Source organism: Danio rerio, chromosome 17 (genome assembly GCF_049306965.1).
Source record: "Danio rerio strain Tuebingen ecotype United States chromosome 17, GRCz12tu, whole genome shotgun sequence".
Taxonomy (NCBI): Eukaryota; Metazoa; Chordata; class Actinopteri; order Cypriniformes; family Danionidae; genus Danio; species Danio rerio.
Genome location: NC_133192.1, coordinates 22,537,735 through 22,563,062, shown reverse-complemented (window position 1 = coordinate 22,563,062; position 25,328 = coordinate 22,537,735). Strand labels below are relative to the sequence as shown.

The window sequence follows — 25,328 nt, the reverse complement described above, 5'->3', positions numbered from 1 at the left end:
TGTTATTGAGTTTGATCAAAGTCAGCAGGTCTGTTTTAAAGGAGGGAAGGTTGAAAGGTCATAGGGATGTTAAATGTTGTTTTGGGACTGATCCAGGTGAGGTCGGATCAGACCAGATCCTCGGCTCTGACTCAGGATTATTGCTTTACTCTTTTTTTTTTTTTTGGTCTGTCTGGGATGCTCTCTCTCTTCTTTGTGCCCTGTTTTCTGTTTCTCTCAGTTTTGCATTATTTATAGTTTGTGGAATGTTTTCCAGTTTTTGTATGACTGCAGCTTTATGAGTGGCATTAAGTGTGAAGAATGTAAGGTGTGTGTGTGTGTATGTGTGTGTGTGTGTGTGTGTGTGTGTGTGTGCGTGCGTGCGTGCGTGCGTGCGTTTTTTTCCAAAGTTTGTAGTAAGATTTTCAGTGATGAAAAATATTCAAATATTATTACAACTTACATTTTTAAGTTTACCAAGAGTGAATTTATCCATTTATGCCAACTTATCCAGCAAGTTTTTTTTTTTTACGCAGCGGATGCCCTTCCAGCTGAAACCCATTTCTGGGAAACATCCACACTCATACACACACACACACTACGGACAATTTAGCCTACCCAATTCACCTGTACCGCATGTCTTTGGACTGTGGGGAAAACTGGAGCACCCGGAGGAAACACACAAGAATGCAGGGAGAACATGCAAACTCCACACAGAAACGCCAACTGAGCCGAGGTTCGAACCAGCGACCTTCTTGCTGTGAGGCGACAGCACTACCTACTGCGCCACTGCTTTGCCTGATTAGAAGACATTAATATTATATAATATATTTATTATGACTTATTATACTTACTAATGTACATTTGAAAAATGTACATGAAAAAAGGATTAATGTAAATTGTATTTGCCAGTTATTTAAGTGATTTTCATTATAATTTCCTCAGTCTTTAGTGCAACATGATCCTTTTAAATAATTCTCAAGTGCTCAAGAGCTTAAACCAAGCATTATTTTTAAGCTCATTATTACAATTTTTCTAAAATCAAATATGATTCATAATGTTTTTGTAATGCATTTGATTTTTAAAAATTTTTACATATATAAAACAAGAGAGAGCCTTTGGGCTCTATTAAAGTGCAAGGCGCAAAAGCAGTAAGGGCGTGTCCGATTCCACTTTTGCTATTTTAAGGATGGAAAAATACACTCCGGCGCATGGTCTAACAGGGTTGTGCTTATTCTCTTAATAAGTTATGGGTGTGTTTTGAGCATAACATGCATTAAACCAATCAGAATCTCATCTCCCATTTCCTTTAAGAGTCAGTTGCATCAAGCCATTTGCTCCTCCATTCAACCTCTTTACTTTTACTCACAACTCCTTTACAGTACTTTTGTGGATAAACGGTGTTGTACGCACTCCACTGAGGACATTCATTAGCCTACATATTTAATTTTGTTTGTTATGCGCAAAGATTTCTAAACACTGTTTTTAAATTCAGTTCTGATTTTCAGCAAATTAACAAATAAACAATAATAACGAAGTGTGGTCAAACAACTGAGTTATATCCAAACACACGTCCTACTCTTAAGTCCCATATGGTGATGCAGACATTTCCAAAACCCGGCAGGTGGACAAATCTAAACTTGTTTTATTAAAACAAATATAAATATGCATATAATAAATGATACTGAAAATAATAGTATCATTATACCAATGCAAATTGTCATGAATAAACATGAAGAAGGCATGGAGGTAGTGGTTTTTATATTTATGTTGAAAATAATAATTTTTGTAACACTTTAATTGTTTACTTTTTTCATATGTAAAGATATTTGTGAATTGCTGTACATCATGTGTATTAAGCCATATGTTTGGACCTGCATAGGTGTAACTAATGCACTCTCCAGTTGGTCAGTGGCTCAGTCTATTTCAGTTCCTCAAAATGGCAACGCACCAACAATGCGCCTTAACACACCTTCTTTTTAGACCAAAACACCCATGAATCTACTAAGTCACACAAATAGATTTGCTGTTCAAACAACGTGGTTCAAAATGGGTTGTACTGATCTGAAAATAGCAACAAATCGCATCAAACGCGCCAAGTGTATGATAGGGCCCTTGGTGTGTGTGTGTGTGTGTTAGTATAGTATTTAAGTAATCCCCTGGTCATGAGTCAGGTAGGAAAATTCCTTGGCAAATGAAACCAGTCCAATACAGCACCTTTCAGCCACAAAATCTCTGTACTGGGAAGTCACTTTGTAGTTAGACACACACACACACATACATATAAACGAACACACATACAGATGTTACACTGAGCTCATGGCAGGAAGTCATACAGGGTGAGTTTTTTCCTCTGAGTGATCTCTTGCTTTCTTTCTCATTTTAATCATGACATTTTATACTCTGCAGCACAATTCGGAGGTCACTGCTGGATGATAAGCACACACTGTCTGAACTCTCTGAGTGTGACTCTGTAGTTCAAGAGAGAATTACATAACACATTCAAACAAGTCTGAAATTATTACCAAATTAGATAATTTCACCCTTCTAAAAATGCCAATTCTGTGATCGTTTTCCCACCATCCACTTGTTCAAAACCAGTTTGAGAGGCTTTTCTTCTGTTAAACACCAAAGGATATATTTCGAAGAATGTTGGAATCTGGCAGCCACTGACTTCCTCAGTTAATTTCCTATTATGGAATTAAGTCAATGGCTAGCAGTTTCCAGTGTTATATTCTTTTGGGTTTGAGATCTTTATTATTTTCTTTGAATGTGTATTTAACTACTCTTATTAACGAAATGTGTTTATTTCTCCTGTCTGTCTGCAGGGGTGGTTTGATGTGGAGGTTGCGGAGGATACTGATCTGGCTTCTGGGAATCTACATCGCCATCCCTGTTATCATCAAAGTCTGTCCATCAATACAAGCAAAATTAGTATTTTTAAACTTTGGTGAGTATTTTAAACCTGTTTTTTTTTTACTTTGGGGAATTATTTTGGCCATAATATGCAAGTTGTATATGCAATATGCTTTTGTATTTAGGCCAAGATTCGTAATATTTAATAAGTACTTGGTCTGTTATTTCAGTCAAATCTCAACGTAACAATTTTACGTTTGGTCAGTTTAGTCAGTGGCTAATTTGTTCAGTCATACAAATCTATACATTTTTTAAAAGGAGGCATGGCACCAAACCCCACACCTAAACCCAATTGTCATTAGGGAATGAGCAAATTGTAATAAATTATAGGAAGAGATCATATAAATTCAAAGCAATTAGCCAAAAAGTTATGAATTACCATGAGATATTGTTGGTTATTTATATACACTGGCATATAGAGAATTGTTTCTGATGGTTTTGAGGATGGCAAGATGAGCAATGTAAAGTAGGGCTCATGGATGATCAGCCACCACATTTCAGAATGTATGTGATTTAGGTACTAATTGCTAAGTGTAACATTTAATTAACATATTTTTAAAGGTCTGTTTCTGTGCAAACATTCAAACTAGGGCTGCACAGCATTGGAAAAGACTGACATTGAGATATTTTCTTTTGCTGTGATATGAATATATTTTCACCAGATTATTCAAATAGCTCTTTTTGAAAAGATTTCATTAATTAGATCGACAGAGGTGACCAAGCCTTTTTCTATGCAGTGCATCTGCATAAATAATAATAAATTACAAGCTTAGATAAAAACGACAGAGCAAAAAGTGAAGTCCAACAGCATTGAAATATAAAAATTGAACAATTAAACGTATAATAACAAGGTTATCACGGTATAAATAGTTTATTTATTTTCTTTAAATAAATTTTTCATAATATATTTATCCTTGAATATATAATCAAATCCTGCGATTTCCTCCATAATCAATGTGACTATTGCAGATACATACATTGCAATTTCTATGCTCAAGCGATATATTCAGCCCTAATTCAAGCAATTTTAAAGAAATCAAACACAAGAAACTGCATTGTTTGTAGGTTTAACAATGACTAATTGTATTTTATTTACACAGGGAAACTCTCTTACACAAAATAATCCCAATCATTCCAAAATAGCAAACTCTTTTCAGGTAAACAAACTTTGTAGAAAAACTAAATATCGCAGTGTCATTTTTTCCAGTATCATGCAGCCATATTTTGGAACTATTTAGTATGTTTTTTTTTTTTTTTATGTTGTTAATTATGTCAGTGTTTGAAAATTGAGCATTTAAAAGCATAGTTCACCATTTTTCTCACAATTAAGTGTTTCTTAGTTTTTATAAATTTCTTTATTTTGTTAAACATAAAACAATATATTTTGAAGAATGTTGGGGGGAAAGTAGCCATTGAAATCCCAAGTAGGAACAATATGAAAGAGAATAGTCATTTTTTCCAACATTATTCAGTATCCTTTGTCTTCAGCTGAAAAAAGAAACTTAAATTGGTTTAGAACAACTGGAATACAGTGGTCCCTCACCATAATGCGTATCACCTTTTGCGGTCTCGCAGGTTTTTTTGCAATTTGACATGCTTTTTTTTACAGCGCATTGCGTTCTGCGTCCTGATTTGCTGTAGACCATTGTCGATCAATCTCCTCCATACTGTGTCTCCAGTACAGTACAGGATGTGTTCAGCATGGAAAATTTACGTAAATCTTGTTAAATAAAGTGCTGTACTGTATGTTTGCAAGTTTTATCCCCAACAAAGCCCACAATGTCAATAAAACATTCTGCACCATCAACGGTAGCACCCAAAAGGCAGACGAAGATGCTAACCATCGCACAAAAAGTTGGACTTTTGGGCATGCTAAAGCAGGGGTCTCAAACTCAAATTGTCGGGGGTTATATCAGTGACTGACAATTCATAGGAGGGCCGCTTTAACATTCAAGCACAACAAAAAAGTGTAAAGCTGATGTATAAGGTTCACTCAGACATTCATCAGTATATGCAGTCAAAGCTCCTTTTTGTTTCTTATTGTACATATGGAAAAAGTAGTTTTAATTGCTATGAAAATACTACAATTGAATAATAAACATAATAATTATTTTTATTTTTCTGTCCCAATCAATTGTTGCCCAACCAAAAGTTTAACAGATAGCGCAAGAACAACAGAAAGCAGATTGGTTAACTTTTTACTGGCAATTGTTTTTCTCAATATCTTTCTTTCTTTGTAAAATTACAACAAAGAGGAGGAATATATAATTATGTATTGAATGATAACATTAGAATCAAATGGCCCGCGGGCCGGCAGTTTGAGACCCCAGTGCTAAAGGAAGGTAAAAGTGCTGCGAGTGTTTAAACGAGAGAAATGTGTGAAAATACCTGAGTGTATAAAGAGTGTAGTAAGAAGTCTTACAGCTTTAAAAATTGTAAAAAGTAAGCAGACTGCTTCGTGGATTTCATCCATTCCAGGCTATTTTTAGAACATAACTCCCGTGATTAACGAGGGACCACTGTGTAAGCAAATGATGGCAGAATTTTCATTTTCGAATAAACTGTCTCTTTAAGCGAGTTTACAAGCATTTGTGATCATATATACTTGTCATTATTTAGGCCTAACTATAACCTTTTATTAATTTTTTTGAATGTTATTTTATATTAACTAAATGTTTATTTAGAACAGTCATTACACATTTGCATTTTTTAGAATATCCCAGTGGAGCCACCATCTACCAGCTGTCATTATTTTCTGTTGATGTTTGAATTCAATACTGTACCTTGGCGAGCCAGTTTCCATTAATTTCTGCTGCTGCGTACAGTATAAAATATATTGAAAGGACAAGCTTAGGACATTTAGCCTCAAGGGGACTGTAGTATCCAAGGAGATTATTACACTGACTTTTTCCCCTGTGAAATAATCAGCATGTGATGAACAACTCTTTAGACACATTCAGTCACGCACACTGGATATATGATTTTAGAAATTTTTAGGATACAATAGTTTTGATTGTCAGTCTTGTCCTGGTTTATTTGTAGCTCTCTGATGGGTTATATCACACAGTTTGGTGTCAGTACTTTTATAATGTTTTTGAAAGGTACTGTTATGTTCACCAAGACTGTGTTTAACTGATTTATAATACAGTGAAAACAGCATTCATTTGTGAATCCCTCGATAACAAAACAAAAAACAGCATATTTGACTGAAAGTGGCATTTAAAGGTGCACAATGTAAATTTGACACCCAGTGGTTGAACTAGGTATTGCATTCCTGGATTAAAACAAATGCAAGCGCAGGTTGCCAGATTGAGTACCAACAAGGCTGTTCTAAATAAAAGCATCGGCACCTGATAGAAGGATTAGTATCCTTATTAAAAGGAGTTTTTGTTCTAACCAACTCCTCGAATTGAAATATTAGAAACAGCTTCTATTTCTTTCCGCTGAACAACAGAAAACTTGCTGACATGATTAGTGTTAAAAGCTAACAATGTGAATTTGAATGCCATTTAACTTGACATTTATTGTCATATACTGAAAGCAGCAGCAGATCGTTCACCTCAGATCTTGAAAATAATAATAAAAAAACCTTTTAAATTGAACTTTAGAACTGTGAAATAATGCAAACCAACACATTTCAGTGATACAGCATCAACATTCAATACTGTTAAAGAAGTTTAAAATGTATTAATTCGATTATAAACCTAACCTTTTCCTGAGTGAGTGGACTTTTATGTACTTCTGAACGGCGGTCGTGATTTGTCTGTTGCAGATAGCGTGTTGTTAGGACACAGGGTTACAATGTAACCTGCTCACCTAATGTTTATGTTCATAATATTTATATTATTTGTTAATTAATAACCTCATGTAGAACTTTTAATCTGCATCTCATTTTGCAATCTGCTACTGTCCACCAGAGGTTCATTTCAGTCACTGGCGCATGCTTTTAGAGCTTTTCTGAATGAATGAATGAAATATGTGATTTTCCACGAAGACAACCTGGGGTGCTGAAATATAATTTGCTTAACTGAGAGTGGGCAGGTTAAAATAACCAAAACAAAGACAGCGCTCCAGCATAGAAAACACATTTTTAAAGAAGAATAATTGACTCCAGCACTGTTTTTCAGATAAACAATTATGTTCACTTGGCATGTTTGTTAAATATTTCAGGGTGTCTACGGGGTCTTAAAAACTATTAAAAGTTGATAAATCAATTATGAGAAAATTAAGGTCCTTAAAAGGTATTAAAAAGTCATAATAGTGTTTTTACGAGGTCTTAAATTTTGTTCAAGCGTTGTCCATCCGGCCAAGCTCCTCTATCTGGGTGAAGTCACGTAATTTGCGACAAACGCTGGAAGGTGATGTGACGCTCTCCACATGTAGCGAAACCATGAAGTGAAACAGACAGCAAAATGGGATAATGCAAGTTTACATACTCCTGGTTGGAGAAAGACGAGTTTAAACAACAATGGCTGAAACCTGTCGCTGAAAACAACCGTGTAATTTATTCTTTCAAGCTTTGTTTCTTCCGAGCTTATCTGAGATCTGTTGCATAGTTGTGCTCTATTGATTTACCTTCAACTGTTTAAGTTAAAGATTTGATACTGGTTAGAACTTGGAAATGGCAAGGTGGACTTAAAATATTCTGAGAAGGTCTTGAAAGTCTTAAAAAGGTATTGAAATAACCTCTAGGATTCCTGCATGTACCCTGTATCTGCAAACATATTTAGGGACCGAGCACCGAAACGGTGCGTAGGCCCTATTGGAATTGCTCTGTTTATTAGGGACCGAGCACCGAAACGGTGCGTAGGCCCTATTGGAATTGCTCCGTTTTTAGGGACCGAGCACCGAAACGGTGCGTAGGCCCTATTGGAATTGCTCCGTTTATTATTATTATTATTATTATTATTATTATTCTCGTCCGGAATGAATCACGGTTTTGAGGGGCTAAACATGCCCGAAAACTCACACAACTTTGCACACGCCTCAGAAGTGGTGAAAATTTACGTTTATTATGGGCTTCGGAAGTGGGCGTGGCAAAATGACTCAACAGCGCCACCTAGAAAAATTAAACGGACGAGCCCCCGATCCACGAATCACGCACGTGCACGAAAATTGACACACACCTCAAACACACCAAAACATACGAAAAAGTCTCTTGGAGCCATATCTCAAACCCAACAGGAAGTCGGATATTTTTAACTTCCTGTGGCGAAAAAGTGGCGTTTTTGCCATTTCCAGGCGTTGTATTTTAACGAACTCCTCCTAGAGATTTTATCCGATCGACACCAAAATTGGGTTTTGTCATCTAAAGGCCTTGGCGATGTTAAATTGCGAAGCTTTAGAGTTTTCGTCGATGGGCGTGTCCGTGGCGGCCTCGCAAACTTTGACGATTCGCCACGAAACAGGAAGCCGTTATAACTCAGGCATGCATTATCCGATCTGCCTCAAAACTAACACGCTTGATAAGAGTCCTGACCTGAACACATTTACATGCCGATATCCAGATACAGTTACGGCGCCACCTGCTGGCCACAGGAAATGACATGATTTACGGAGTAACAAACTCCTCCCACAAGTTTTATCGTATCAGCACCAAAATTGGGTGGTGTTATCTGAAAGCTCTGGTGATGATATATTGTGAAGATCTAGAGTTTTCACAGAGGGGCGTGTCCGTGGTGGCATGACAAACCTCAACGCTTCGCCATGGAACAGGAAGTCCTTATAACTCAGCCACAAAATGTCCAATCAGCCTGAAACTTCACATGGTTGATAAACGTCATCTCTTGAACACATCCCCATAACAATATTGAAGTGGGCGTGGCAAAATGACTCGACAGCGCCACCTAGAAAAATTAAACGGACGAGCCCCCGATACACGAATCACACACATGCACGAAAATTGGCACACACCTCAAACATGCCAAAACATACGAAAAAGTCTCTTGGAGCCATATCTCAAACTCAACAGGAAGTCGGATATTTTTAACTTCCTGCGGCGAAAAAGTGGCGTTTTTGCCATTTCTAGGCGTTATATTTTAACGAACTCCTCCTAGGGATTTTATCTGATTGACACCAAAATTGGGTTTTGTCATCTTAAAGCCTTGGTGATGTTAAATTGCGAAGCTTTAGAGTTTTCATCGATGGCCGTGTCCGTGGCGGCCTCGCAAACGTTGATGATTCGCCACAAGACAGGTAGTCGTTATAACTCAGGCATGCAATATTCGATCTGCCTCAAAATTCACACATTTAATAAAAGTCCTGACCTGAACAGGTTTACGTGCCGATATCCAGTTACAGTTATAGCGCCACCTGCTGGCTACAGGAAATGTCATGTTTGACACTGTAACAAACTCCTTCCACAAACTTTCCCGTATCAGCACCAAAATAGAGTGGTGTCATCTGAAAGCTCTAGCGATGATATATTGTGAAGATCTAGAGTTTTTGCAGAAGGGCGTATCTGTGGTGGCATGACAAACCTCAACGCTTCGCCATGGAACAGGAATTTCTTATAACTCAACCACACAATGTCTGATCTGCCTGAAACTTCACATGATTGATAAAAGTCCTCTTCTGAACACATCCACATAACAATATTGAGTCAGTCATAGCGCCACCTGCTGGCAGAAGAAATTTTGGCTTGTAACTCGGCCACACAATGTCAGATCTGCCTAAAATGTCACATGGTTGATGAAAGTCCTCTCCTAAACACATCTACATAATAATATTGAGTCTTTCATAGCGCCACCTGCTGGCAGGATGTAGTTTGTCTTAAAACACAATCTCCACACAATCTCTGATCTGCCTGAAACTTCACATGGTTGATAAAAGTCGGCTCCTGAACACATCCCCATAACAATATTGAGTCAGTCATAACGCCACCTGCTGGCAGAAGGTAGTTTGGCTTATAACTCAGCCACACAATGTCCCATGTGCCTGAAACTTCACATGGTTGATAACATTCTTCTCCGGAAGACATCTACATGCCAATCTTAAGTCACAGTTATAGCGCCACCTGCTGACAGGAGGAAGTTTGGCATAAATCTGTGATTTTCTTAGATCTTTTTTTATATATTGGCTTAAATTATTATTGTTCGCTGTTCTCTGTCATCGTAAGGTCACCGGGCGGCGGTGAGCCCGGGTGCGAGGTCCCTATCATCGCTGCTTGCAGCTTTAATTAGGGACCGAGCACCGAACGGTGCAAGGCCCTATTGGAATTGCTCCGTTTATTAGGGACCGAGCACCGAAACGGTGCGTAGGCCCTATTGGAATTGCTCCGTTTATTATTATTATTATTATTATTATTATTATTATTATTATTATTCTTCTCTCCAATGAATCGCGATTTAGAGGGGCTAAACATGCCTGAAAACTCACGCAACTTTGCACACGCCTCAGAAGTGGCGAAAATTTACGTTTATTATGGGTCTCGGAAGTGGGTGTGGCAAAATGACTCGACAGCGCCACCTAGAAAAATTAAACGGATGAGCCCCCGATCTACGAATCACGCACATGCACGAAAATTGGCACACACCTCAAACATGCCAAAACATACGAAAAAGTCTCTTGGAGCCATATCTCAAACCCAACAGGAAGTCGGATATTTTTGACTTCCTGCAGCGAAAAAGTGGCGTTTTTGCCATTTCCAGGCGTTGTACTTTAACGAACTCCTCCTAGGGATTTTATCCGATCGACACCAAAATTGGCATTTGTCATCTAAAGGCCGTGGCAATGTTAAATTGCGAAGCTTTAGAGTTTTCGTCGATGGGCGTGTCCGTGGCGGCCTCGCAAAGTTTGACGATTCGCCACAAAACAGGAAGTCGTTATAACTCAGGCATGCATCATCCGATCTGCCTCAAAAATCACACGTTTAATAACAGTCCTGACCTGAACACGTTTACATGCCGATATCCAGATACAGTTACAGCGCCACCTGCTGGCCACAGGAAATGACATGTTTTTACAGAGTAACAAACTCCTCCCACAAATTTTATCGCATCAGCACCAAAATTGGGTAGTGTTATCTAAAAGCTCTAGCGATGATATATTGTGAAGATCTAGAGTTTTCGGAGAGGGGCGTGTCTGTGGCGGCATGACAAACCTCAACGCTTCGCCATTGACCAGGAAGGCTTTATAACTCAACCACACAATGTCCGATCTGCCTGAAACTTCACATGGTTGATAAAAGTCCTCTCCTGAACACATCCACATAACAATATTGAAGTGGGCGTGGCAAATAGACTCGACAGCGCCACCTAGAAAAATTAAACGAACGAGCCCCCGATATATGAATCACGCACATGCACGAAAATCGGCACACACCTCAAACAAGCCAAAACATACGAAAAAGTCTCTTGGAGCCATATCTCAAACCCAACAGGAAGTCTGATATTTTTAACTTCCTGCGGTGAAAAAGTGGCGTTTTTGCCATTTCCAGGCGTTGTATTTTAACGAACTCCTCCTAGGGATTTTATCCGATCGACACCAAAATTGGGTTTTGTCATCTAAAGGCCTTGGCGATGTTAAATTGCGAAGCTTTAGAGGTTTTGTCGATGGGCGTGTCCGTGGCGGCCTCACAAACTTTAACGATTCGCCACAAAACCGGAAGTCATTATAACTCAGGCATGCATTATACGATCTGCCTCAAAATTCAAATGTTTAATAAGAGTCCAGACCAGAACAAGTTTACATGCCGATATCCAGATACAGTTATAGCGCCACCTGCTGACCACAGAAAATGTCATGATTTACAAAGTAATAAACTCATCCCACAAATGTTTTCATATCAGCACCAAATTTGGTTGGTTGTGTATCTGAAAGCTCAAGCGATGATATATTGTGAAGATCTAGAGTTTTCGCGGAGGGGCGTGTATGTGGTGGCATGACAAACCTCAACGCTTCGCCATGAAAAAGGAAGTCCTTATAACTACACCACACAATGTCTGATCTGCCTCAAACTTCACATGGTTGATTAAATTTCTCTCCTGAAGACATCTAAATGCCAATATTGAGTCAGTCATAGCGCCACCTAGTGACAGAAGGTAGTTTTGCTTATAACTCAGCCACACAATGTCCAATCAGCCTGAAACTTCACAGGGTTGATAAAAGTCCTCTCCTGAAGACATCTACATGCCAATATTGAGTCACAGTCATAGCGCCACCTGCTGGAAACAGGTAGTTTGGCTTATAACTCAGCCACACAAAGTCTGACCAGCCTGAAAATTTACATGGTTGATTAAAATCCTCTCCTGAAGACATCTACATGCCAATATCGAGTCACAGTCATAGCGCCACCTGCTGGCAACAGGAAATTACATATAACTCAGCCAAACAATGTCCGATCTGGCTGAAAATTCACATGGTTGATAAGATTCCTCTACTGAAGGCATCTACATGCAAATCTTGAGTCAGAGTCATAACACCACCTGCTGACAAGAGAAAGTTTGGCATGAATGAGTGATTTTCTCAGGTTCTTTATATAAATCGGCTTAAATTAATATTGTTCGCTGTTCTCTGTCATCCTGAGGCCAACGGGCGGCGGTGAGCCCGGGTGCGAGGTCCCTATCATCGCTGCTTGCAGCTTTAATTATTATTATTATTCTTCTCTCCAATGAATCGCGATTTTGAGGGGCTAAACATGCCCGAAAACTCACGCAACTTTGCACACACCTCAGAAGTGGCGAAAATTTACGTTTTTTATGGTCTTCGGAAGTGGGCGTGGCAAAATGACTCGACAGCGCCACCTAGAAAAATTAAACGGACAAGCCCCCGATCCACGAATCACGCACATGCACGAAAATTGGCCCACACCTCAAACATGCCAAAACATACAAAAAAGTCTCTTGGAGCCATATCTCAAACCCAACAGGAAGTTGGATATTTTTGACTTCCTGCGACGAAAAAGTGGCATTTTTGCCATTTCCAGGCGTTGTATTTTAACGAACTCCTCCTAGGGATTTTATCCGATCGACACCAAAATTGGGTTTTGTCATCTAAAGGCCTTGGCGATGTTAAATTGCGAAGCTTTAGAGTTTTCATCGATGGGCGTGTCCGTGGCGGCCTCGCAAACTTTGACGATTCGCCACAAAAGAGGAAGTCGTTATAACTCAGGCATGCATTATCCGATCTGCCTCAAAATTCACACGCTTGATAAGCGTCCTGACCTGAATACGTTTACATGCCAATATCCAGATATAGTTATAGCGCCACCTGCTGGCCACAGGAAATGACATGATTTACGGAGTTACAAACTCCTCCCACAAATTTTATCGTATCAACACCAAAATTGAGTGGTGTTATCTGAAAGCTCTAGCGATGATATATTGTGAAGATTTAGAGTTTTCGCAGAGGGGCGTGTCCATGGCGGTATGACAAACCTCAACGCTTCACCATGGAACAGGAAGTCCTTATAACACAACCACACAATGTCCGATCAGCCTGAAACTTCACATGGTTGATAAACGTCATCTCTTGAACACATCCACATAACAATATTGAAGTGGGCGTGGCAAAATGACTCGACAGCGCCACCTAGAAAAATTAAACGGACGAGCCCCCGATCTACGAATCACGCACATGCACAAAAATTGGCACACACCTCAAACATGGCAAAAAATATGAAAAAGTCTCTTGGAGCCATATCTCAAACCCAACAGGAAGTCGGATATTTTTAACTTCCTGTGGCGAAAAAGTGGCGCTTTTGCCATTTTCAGACGTTGTATTTTAACGAACTCCTCCTAGGGATTTTATCTGATAAACACCAAAATTGGGTTTTGTCATCTTAAAGCCTTGGTGATGTTATATTGCGAAGCTTTAGAGTTTTCATCGATGGGCGTGTCCGTGGCGGCCTCGCAAACTTTGATGATTCGCCACAAAACAGGAAGTCTTTATAACTCTGGCATGCAATATTCGATCTGCCTCAAAATTCACACATTTAATAACAGTCCTGACCTGATCAGGTTTACGTGCCGATATCCAGTTACAGTTATAGCGCCACCTGCTGGCCACAGGAAATAACATGTTTGACACTGTAACAAACTCCTCCCACAAACTTTCCTGTATCAGCACCAAAATAGAGTGGTGTCATCTGAAAGCTCTAGCGATGATATATTGTAAAGATCTAGAGTTTTTGCAGAGGGGCGTGTCTGTGGTGGCATGACAAACCTCAACGCTTCGCCATGAAACAGGAATTTCTTATAACTCAACCACACAATGTCTGATCTGCCTGAAACTTCACATGATTGATAAAAGTCCTCTCCTGAACACATCTACATAACAATACTGAGTCAGTCATAGCGCCACCTGCTGGCAGAATGTAGTTTGTCTTAAAACACAATCTCCACACAATCTCAGATCTGCCTGAAACTTCACATGGTTGATAAAAGTCCGCTCCTGAACACATCCACATAACAATATTGAGTCAGTCATAACGCCACCTGCTGGCAGAAGGTAGTTTGGCTTATAACTCAGCCACACAATGTCCCATGTGCCTGAAACTTCACATGGTTGATAATATTCCTCTCCGGAAGACATCTACATGCCAATCTTAAGTCACAGTTATAGCGCCACCTGCTGACAGGTGGAAGTTTGGTATAAATCTGTGATTTTCTTAGATTTTTTTTTATATATCGGCTTAAATTATTATTGTTCGCTGTTCTCTGTCATCGTAAGGTCACCGGGCGGCGGTGAGCCCGGGTGCGAGGTCCCTTTCATCGCTGCTTGCAGCTTTAATTAGGGACCGAGCACCGAAACGGTGCGTAGGCCCTATTGGAATTGCTCCGTTTTTTATTATTATTATTATTATTATTCCGCCCCCTATCGGGGCACTTTTGAGGGTCTAAACATGCCCGAAAACTCATGAAAATATGCACACACACCAAACGCGGTGTAAATAGCAGGTTGATATGGGTCTCGGAAGTGGGTGTGGCAAAATGACTCGACAGCGCCACCTAGAAAAATTAAACGGACGAGCCCCCGATACACGAATCACGCACATGCACCAAAATTGGCACACACCTCAAACACACCAAACCATACGAAAAAGTCTCTTGGAGCCATATCTCAAACCCAAGAGGAAGTCGGATATTTTTAACTTCCTGCGGTGAAAAAGTGGCAATTTTGCCATTTCCAGGCGTTGTATTTTAACGAACTCCTCCTAGGGATTTTATTCGATCGACACCAAAATCAGATTTTGTCATCTAAAGGCCTTGGCGATGTTAAATTGCGAAGCTTTAGAGTTTTCGCCGATGGGCGTGTCCGTGGGGGCCTCACAAACTTTGACGATTCGCCACTAAACAGGAAGTCGTTATAACTCAGGCATGCAATATCCGATCTGCCTCAAAATTCACACCTTTGATAACAGTCCTGACCTGAACACGTTTACATGCCGATATCCAGATACAGTTATAGCGCCACCTGCTGGCCACAGGAAATGACATGATTTACGGAGTAATAAACTCCTCCCACAAATTTTATCGTATAAGCAGCAAAATTGGGTGGTGTTATCTGAAAGCTCTAGCGATGATATATTGTGAAGATCTAGAGTTTTCGCAGAGGGGCGTGTCCGTGGCGGTATGACAAACCTCAACGCTTCGCCATGGAACAGGAAGTCCTTATAACTCAACCACACAATGTCCGATCTGCCTGAAACTTCACATGGTTGATAAACGTCATCTCTTGAACACATCCACATAACAATATTGAAGTGGGCGTGGCAAAATGACTCGACAGCGCCACCTAGAAAAATTAAACGGACAAGCCCCCGATCTACGAATCACGCACATGCACAAAAATTGGCACACACCTCAAACATGGCAAAACATACGAAAAAGTCTCTTGGAGCCATATCTCAAACCCAACAGGAAGTCGGATATTTTTAACTTCCTGTGGCGAAAAAGTGGCGCTTTTGCCATTTCCAGGCGTTGTATTTTAACGAACTCCTCCTAGGAATTTTATCCGATCGACACCAAAATTGGGTTTTGTCATCTTAAAGCCTTGGTGATGTTAAATTGCGAAGCTTTAGAGTTTTCATCGATGGGCGTGTCCGTGGCGGCCTCGCAAACTTTGATTCACCACAAAACAGGAAGTTGTTATAACTCAGGCATGGAATATTCGATCTGCCTCAAAATTCACACATTTTATAGCAGTCCTGACCTGAACACGTTTACGTGCCGATATCCAGTTACAGTTATAGCGCCACCTGCTGGCCACAGGAAATGACATGTTTGACACAGTAACAAACTCCTTCCACAAACTTTCCCGTATCAGCACCAAAATAGAGTGGTGTCATCTGAAAGCTCTAGCGATGATATATTGTGAAGATCTAGAGTTTTTGCAGAGGGGCGTGTCTGTGGCGGCATGACAAACCTCAACGCTTCGCCATGGAACAGGAAGTTATTATAACTGAACCACACAATGTCTGATCTGCCTGAAACTTCACATGATTGATAAACGTCCTCTCCTGAGCACATCTACATAATAATATTGAGTCATAGCGCCACCTGCTGGCAGAAGGAAGTTTGGCTTGTAACTCGGCCATACAATGTCAGATCTGCCTAAAATCTCACATGGTTGATAAAAGTCCTCGCCTTAGCACATCTATATAATAATATTGAGTCTTTAATAGCGCCACCTGCTGGAAGAAGGTAGTTTGTCTTATAACACAATCTCCACACAATCTCTGATCTGCCTGAAACTTCACATGGTTGATAAAAGTCCACTCCTGAACACATCCACATAACAATATTGAGTCAGTCATAACGCCACCTGCTGGCAGAAGGTAGTTTGCCTGATAACTCAGCCACACAATGTCCCATGTGCCTGAAACTTCACATGGTTGATAAGATTCTTCTCTGGAAGACATCTACATGCCAATCTTGAGTCACAGTTATAGCGCCACCTGCTGACAGGAGGAAGTTTGGCATAAATATGTGATTTTCTTAGATTTTTTAAATATATTGGCTTAAATTATTATTGTTCGCTGTTCTCTGTCATCGTAGGGTCACCGGGCGGCGGTGAGCCCGGGTGCGAGGTCCCTATCATCGCTGCTTGCAGCTTTAATTATTATTATTATTATTATTCCGCCCCCTATCGGGGCACTTTTGAGGGTCTAAACATGCCCGAAAACTCATGAAAATTTGCACACACACCAAACCCGGTGTAAATAGCAGGTTGATATGGGTCTTGGAAGTGGGCGTGGCAAAATGACTCGACAGCGCCACCTAGAAAAATTAAACGGACGAGCCCCCGATCCACGAATCACGCACATGCACGAAAATTGGCACACACCTCAAACACGCCAAAACATACGAAAAAGTCTCTTGGAGCCATATCTCAAACCCAACAGGAAGTCGGATATTTTTAACTTCCTGCTGCAAAAAAGTGGCGTTTTTGCCATTTCCAGGCGTCGTATTTTAACGAACTCCTCCTAGGGATTTTATCCGATCGACACCAAAATTGGGTTTTGACATCTAAAGGCCTTGGCGATGTTAAATTGCGAAGCTTTAGAGTTTTCGTCGATGGGCGTGTCCGTGGCGGTCTCGCAAACTTTGACGATTCGCCACAAAACAGGAAGTCGTTATAACTCAGGCATGCATTATCCGATCTGCCTCAAAATTCACACGTTTGATAAGAGTCCTGACCTGAACAAGTTTACATGCCGATATCCAGATACAGTTATAGCGCCACCTGCTGGCCACAGGAAATGACATGTTTTACATTGTAACAAACTCCTCCCACAAATTTTTTCGTATCAGCACCAAATTTGGGTTGTGTTATCTGAAAGCCCTAACGATGATATATTGTGAAGATCTAGAGTTTTCGCAGAGGGGCGTGTCCGTGGCAGCATGACAAACCTCAACGCTTCGCCATGGAACAGGAAGTCCTCATAACTCAAGCACACAATGTCCGATCTGCCTGAAACTTCACATGGTTGATAAAAGTTCTCTCCTGAACACATCCTCATAACAATATTGAAGTGGGCGTGGCAAATTGACTCGACAGCGCCACCTAGAAAAATTAAACGGACGAGCCCCCGATCCACGAATCACGCACATGCACGAAAATTGGCACACACCTTAAACACGCCAAAACATACAAAAAAGTCTCTTGGAGCCATATCTCAAACCCAACAGGAAGTTGGATATTTTTAACTTCCTGCGGCAAATAAGTGGCATTTTTGCCATTTCCAGGCGTTGTATTTTAACGAACTCCTCCTAGGAATTTTATCCTATCGACACCAAAATTTGGTTTTGTCATCTAAAGGCCTTGGCGATGTGAAATTGTGAAGCTTTAGAGGTTTTGTCGATGGGCGTGTCTGTGGCGGCCTCGCAAACTTTAACGATTCGCCACAAAACCGGAAGTCATTATAACTCAGGCATTCATTATCAGATCTGCCTCAAAATTCACACATTTGATAACAGTCCGGACCTGAATACGTTTATATGCTGATATCCAGATAGAGTTATAGCGCCACCTGCTGGCCACAGGAAATGACATGTTTTACGTTGTAATATACTCCTTCCGCAAACTTTATTATATCAGCACCAAATTTGAGTGATGATATTTGAAAACTCTAGCGATGATATATTGTAAAGATCTAGAGATTTTGCAGAAGGGCGTGTCCGTGGCGGCATGACAAACCTCAACGCTTCGCCATGGAACAGGAAATGCATATAACTCAACCACACAATGTCCGATCTCCCTGATACTTCACAAGGTTGATCATATTCCTCTCCTGAACACATCAACATAACAAAATTGAGTCTGTCATAGCGCCACCTGCTGGCAGAAGGTAGTTTGGCTTGTAACTCGGCCACACAATGTCCGATCTGCCTGAAACTTCACATGGTTGATAAAAGTCCTCTCCTAAGCACATCTACATAATTATATTTAGTCAGTCATAGCGCCACCTGCTGGCAGAAGGTAGTTTGGCTTATAACTCAGCCACACAATCTCTGATCTGCATGAAACTTCATATGGTTGATAAAAGTCCTCTCCTGAACACATCCACATAACAATATTGAGTCAGTCATGGCGCCACCTGCTGGCAGAAGATAGTTTGACTTATAACTCAGCCACACAAAGTCTGACCAGCCTGAAAATTTACATGGTTGATTAAAATCCTCTTCTGAAGACATCTACATGCAAATCTTGAGTCACAGTCATAGAGCCACCTGCTTACAAGAGGAAGTTTGGCATGAATGTTAGATTTTCTCATGTTCTTTATATATATCGGTTTAAATTATTATTGTTCGCTATTCTCTGTCATCCTGAGGCCACTGGGCGGCGGTGAGCCCGGGTGCGAGGTCCCTATCATCGCTGCTTGCAGCTTTAATTATTATTATTATTCTTCTCTCCAATGAATCGCGATTTTGAGGGGCTAAACATGCCCGAAAACTCACGCAACTTTGCACACACCTCAGAAGTGGCGAAAATTTACGTTTATTATGGTCTTCGGAAGTGGGCGTGGCAAAATGACTCGACAGCGCCACCTAGAAAAATTAAACGGACAAGCCCCCGATCCACGAATCACGCACATGCACGAAAATTGGCCCACACCTCAAACATGCCAAAACATACAAAAAAGTCTCTTGGAGCCATATCTCAAACCCAACAGGAAGTCGGATATTTTTGACTTCCTGCGACGAAAAAGTGGCATTTTTGCCATTTCCAGGCGTTGTATTTTAACGAACTCCTCCTAGGGATTTTATCCGATCGACACCAAAATTGGCTTTTGTCATCTAAAGGCCTTGGCGATGTTAAATTGCGAAGCTTTAGAGTTTTCGTCGATGGGCGTGTCCGTGGCGGCCTCGCAAACTTTGACGATTCGCCACAAAACAGGAAGTCGTTATAACTCAGGCATGCATTATCAGATCTGCCTCAAAATTCACACGCTTGATAAGAGTCCTGACCTGAACACGTTTACATGCCAATATCCAGATACAGTTATAGCGCCACCTGCTGGCCACAGGAAATGACATGTTTTACATCATAACAAACTCCTCCCACAAATTTTTTCGTATCAGCACCAAATTTGGGTTGTTTTATCTGAAAGCCCTAGCGATGATATATTGTGAAGATCTAGAGTTTTCGCAGAGGGGCGTGTCCGTGGCGGCATGACAAACCTCAAAGCTTCGCCATGGAACAGGAAGTCCTTATAACTCAAGCACACAATGTCAGCTCTGCCTGAAACTTCACATGGTTGATAAACGTCATCTCTTGAACACATCCTCATAACAATAATGAAGTGGGCATGGCAAAATGACTCGACAGCGCCACCTATAAAAATTAAACGGACGAGCCCCTGATCTACGAATCATGCACATGCACGAAAATTGGCACACACCTTAAACATGCCAAAACATACGAAAAAGTCTCTTGGAGCCATAACTCAAACCCAACAGGAAGTCGGATATTTTTAACTTCCTGCGGCAAATAAGTGGCATTTTTGCCATTTCCAGGCTTTGTATCTTAACAAACTCCTCCAAGGGATTTTATGCTATCGACACCAAAATTGGGTTTTGTTATCTAAAGGCCTTGTCGATGTTAAATTGCGAAGCTTTAGAGGTTTTGTCGATGGGCGTGTCCGTGGCGGCCTCGCAAACTTTAACGATTCGCCACAAAACCGGAAGTCATTATAACTCAGGCATGCATTATCCGATCTGCCTCAAAATTCACATGTTTAATATAAGTCCAGACCAGAACAAGTTTACATGCCGATATCCAGATACAGTTACAGCGCCACCTGCTGGCCACAGAAAATGTCATGATTTACAAAGTAATAAACTCATTCCACAAATGTTTTCATATCAGCACCAAATTTGGTTGGTTGTGTATCTGAAAGCTCAAGCGATGATATAATATGAAGATCTAGAGTTTTCGCAGAGGGGCGTGTATGTGGTGGCATGACAAACCTCAATGCTTCGCCATGAAACAGGAAGTCCTTATAACTTAACCACACAATGTCCAATCAGCCTGAAACTTCACATGGTTGATTAAATTTATCTCCTGAACAAATCTACATTGCAATATTGAATCACAGTCCTAGCGCCACCTACTGACAGAAGGAAGTTTGGCATAAATCTGTGATTTTCTCAAGTTTTTTATATATATCAGCTTAAGATATTATTGTTCACTGATTTCTGTCATCCTGAGGCCACCGGGCGGCGGTGAGCCCGGGTGCGAGGTCCCTATCATCGCTGCTTGCAGCTTTAATTAGGGACCGAGCACCGAAACGGTGCGTAGGCCCTATTGGAATTGCTCCGTTTTTTATTATTATTATTATTATTATTATTCCGCCCCCAATCGGGGCACTTTTGAGGGTCTAAACATGCCCGAAAACTCACGAAAATTTGCACACACACCAAACGCGGTGTAAATGGCTGGGTTTTAGGGGTTTCGGAAGTGGGCGTGGCAAAATGACTCGACAGCGCCACCTAGAAAAATTAAACGGATGAGCCCCCGATCCACGAATCACGCACATGCACGAAAATTGGCACACACATCAAACATGCCAAAACATACGAAAAAGTCTCTTGGAGCCATATCTCAAACCCAACAGGAAGTCGGATATTTTTAACTTCCTGCGGCGAAAAAGTGGCGTTTTTGCCATTTCCAGGCGTTGTATTTTAACGAACTCCTCCTAGGGATTTGATCCGATCAACACCAAAATTGGGTTTTGTCATCTAAAGTCCTTGGCGATGTTAAATTGCGAAGCTTTAGAGTTTTCGTCGATGGGCGTGTCCGTGGCGGCCTCGCAAACTTTGACGATTCGCCACAAAACAGGAAGTCGTTATAACTCAGGCATGCATTATCCGATCTGCCTCAAAATTCACACGTTTAATAAAAGTCCAGACCAGAACACATTTACATGCCAATATCCAGATACAGTTATAGCGCCACCTGCTGGCCACAGGAAATGACATGTTTTACATCGTAACAAACTCCTCCCACAAATTTTTTTGTATCAGCACCAAATTTGGGTTGTGTTATCTGAAAGCCCTAGCGATGATATATTGTGAAGATCTAGAGTTTTCGCAGATGGGCGTGTCCGTGGCGGTATGACAAACCTCAACGCTTCGCCATGGAACAGGAAGTCCTTATAACTCAACCACACAATGTCAGCTCTGCCTGAAACTTCCCATGGTTGATAAACGTCATCTCTTGAACACATCCACATAACAATATTGAAGTGGGCGTGGCAAAATGACTCGACAGCGCCACCTATAAAATTTTAACGGTCGAGCCCCCGATCTACGAATCACGCACATGCACGAAAATTGGCACACACCTCAAACATGCCAAAACATACGAAAAAGTCTCTTGGAGCCATAACTCAAACCCAACAGGAAGTCGGATATTTTTAACTTCCTGAGGCGAAAAAGTGGCATTTTCGCCATTTCCAGCCGTTGTATTTTAACGAACTCCTCCTAGGGATTTTATCCGATCAACACCAAAATTGGGTTTTGTCATCTAAAGGCCTTGGCGATGTTAAATTGCGAAGCTTTTGAGTTTTCGTCGATGGGCGTGTCCGTGACGATTCGCCACAAAACAGGAAGTCGTTATCACTTAGGCATGCATTATCCGTTCTGCCTCAAAATTCACACATTTGATAAGAGTCCTGACCTGAACACGTTTACATGCCGATATCCAGATACAGTTTTAGCGCCACCTGCTGGCCACAGGAAATGACATGATTTACACTGTAATAAACTCCTCCCACAAACTTTATCGTATCAGCGTCAAATTTGAGGGGTGTCATTTGAAAGCTCTATCAGTGATATATTGTGAAGATCTAGAGTTTTCACAAAGGGGCGTGTCCGTGGCGGCATGACAAATCTCAACTCTTCGCCGTGGAACAGGATGGCTTTATAACTCAAACACACAATGTCTGATCTGCCTGAAACTTCACATGGTTGATAAAAGTCCTCTCCTGAACATAACTACATGCCAATATTGAGTCACAGTCATAGCACCACCTGCTGGCAGAAGGAATTTTGGCTTATAACTTAACCACACAATGTCTGATCTGCAAGAAACTACACATGGTTGATTAAATTCCTCTTCTGAAGACATTTAAATGCCAATACTGAATCTGTCATAGTGCCACCTGCTGGCAGAAGATAGTTTGGCTTATAACTCAGCCAGACAATGTCTGAACAGCTTGAAACTTCACATGGTTAATTAAAATCCACTCCTAAAGACATCTACATGCCAATATTGATTGAAAGTCATAGCGCCACCTGCTGACAGAAGGAATTTTGGCTTATAACTCAGCCATAGAATGTCTGACCTGCCGGAAACTTCACATTGTGGATAAAAGTCCTCTCCTGAAGACATCTACAAAACAGTATTGAGTCACAGTCATAGCGCCACCTGCTGGCAACCAGAAGTTTGGCTTATAACTCAGCCAAACAATATTCGATCTGCCTGAAAATTGACATAGTTGATAAGATTCCTTTACTGAAGGCATCTACATAACAATCTTGAGTCACAGTTATAGCGCCACCTGCTGACAGGAGGAAGTTCGGCATAAATCTGTGATTTTCTCAGGTTCTTTATAAATATCGGCTTAAATTAAGGTTGTTCGCTGTTCTCTATTATCCTGAGGCCACCGGACGGCGGTGAGCCCGGGTGCGAGGTCCCTATCATCGCTGCTTGCAGCTTTAATTATTATTATTATTATTCTTTTCCGGAATGAATCGCGATTTAGAGGGGCTAAACATGCCCGAAAACTCACGCAACTTTGCACACGCCTCAGAAGTGGCGAAAATTTACGTTTGTTACAGGTCTCGGAAGTGGGCGTGGCAAAATGACTCGACAGCGCCACCTAGAAAAATTAAACTGACAAGCCCCCGATCCACGAATCACGCACATGCACGAAAATTGGCACACACCTCAAACATGCCAAAACATACGAAAAAGTCTCTTGGAGCCATATCTCAAACCCAACAGGAAGTCGGATATTTTTAACTTCCTGCGGTGAAAAAGTGGCATTTTTGCCATTTCCAGGCGTTGTATTTTAACGAACTCCTCCTAGGGATTTTATCCCATTGACACCAAAATTAGGTTTTGTCATCTAAAGGCCTTGGCGATGTTAAATTGCGAAGCTTTAGAGTTTTGGTCGATGGGCGTGTCCGTGGCGGCCTCGCAAACTTTGACGATTCGCCACAAAACAGGAAGTCATTATAACTCAGGCATGCATTATCCGATCTGCTTCAACTTTCACACGTTTGATAAGAGTCCTGACCTGAACACGTTTACATGCTGATATCCAGATACAGTTATAGCGCCACCTGCTGGCCACAGGAAATGACATGTTTTACAGAGTAACAAACTCCTCCCACAAATTTTTTCGTATCAGCACCAAATTTTGGTTGTGTTATCTGAAAGCTCTAGCGATGATATATTGTGAAGATCTAGAGTTTTCGCAGAGGGGCGTGTCCGTGGCGGCATGACAAACCTCAACGCTTCGCCATGGAAAAGGAAGTCCTTATAACTCAGCCACACAATGTCCGATCAGCCTGAAACTTCACATGTTTGATAAAAGTCCTCTCCTGAACACATCCTCATAACAATAATGAAGTGGGCGTGGCAAAATGACTCGACAGCGCCACCTATTAAAATTAAACGGACGAGCCCCTGATCTACGAATCACGCACATGCACGAAAATTGGCACACACCTCAAACACGCCAAAACATACGAAAAAGTCTCTTGGAGCCATATCTCAAACCCAACAGGAAATCGGCTATTTTTAACTTCCTGCAGAAAATAAGTGGCATTTTTGCAATTTCCAGGCTTTGTATCTTAACGAACTCCTCCTAGGGATTTTATCTTATCGACACCAAAATTGGGTTTTGTCATCTAAAGGCCTTGGCGGTGTTAAATTGCGGAGCTTTAGAGTTTTTGTAGATGGGCGTGTCCGTGGTGGCCTCGCAAACTTTGACCATTCGCCACAAAACTGGAAGTCGTTATAACTCAGGCATGCATTATCCGATCTGCCTCAAAATTCACGTTTAATATAAGTCCAGACCAGAACACGTTTACATGCCGATATCCAGATATAGTTATAGCGCCACCTGCTGGCCACAGGAAATGTCATGATTTACAGAGTAATAAACTCCTCCCGCTAATTTTTTCGTATCAGCATTAAATTTGGTTGGTTGTTATCTAAATGCTCAAGCGATGATATATTGTGAAGATCTAGAGTTTTTGCAGAGGGGCGTGTCCGTGGTGGCAAGACAAACCTCAACGCTTCGCCATGGAACAGGAAGTCCTTATAACTTAACCACACAATGTCCGATCAGCCTGAAACTTCACATGGTTGAATAAATTCATCTCCTGAAGACATCTAAATGCTAATATTGAGTCACAGTCATAGCGCCACCTGCTGACAGAAGGAATTTTGCCTTATAACTTAACCACACAATGTCT

General features: G+C 41.0%; 2 protein-coding genes across 2 annotated transcripts in view; one reads left to right on the top strand and one right to left on the bottom strand.

Moving 5' to 3' along the window:
* Positions 1-25,328, bottom strand: part of LOC141378555 (uncharacterized) — an 876,211-nt gene that overhangs the window by 186,041 nt on the left and 664,842 nt on the right. The window lies entirely within an intron of this gene.
* The window catches only part of abhd12 (abhydrolase domain containing 12, lysophospholipase), a 107,193-nt gene that overhangs the window by 16,515 nt on the left and 65,350 nt on the right, over positions 1-25,328 (top strand). Inside the window, 1 exon segment of the mRNA NM_001076597.1 lies at positions 2,808-2,929. Coding sequence (NP_001070065.1) covers positions 2,808-2,929 — 122 coding nt within the window.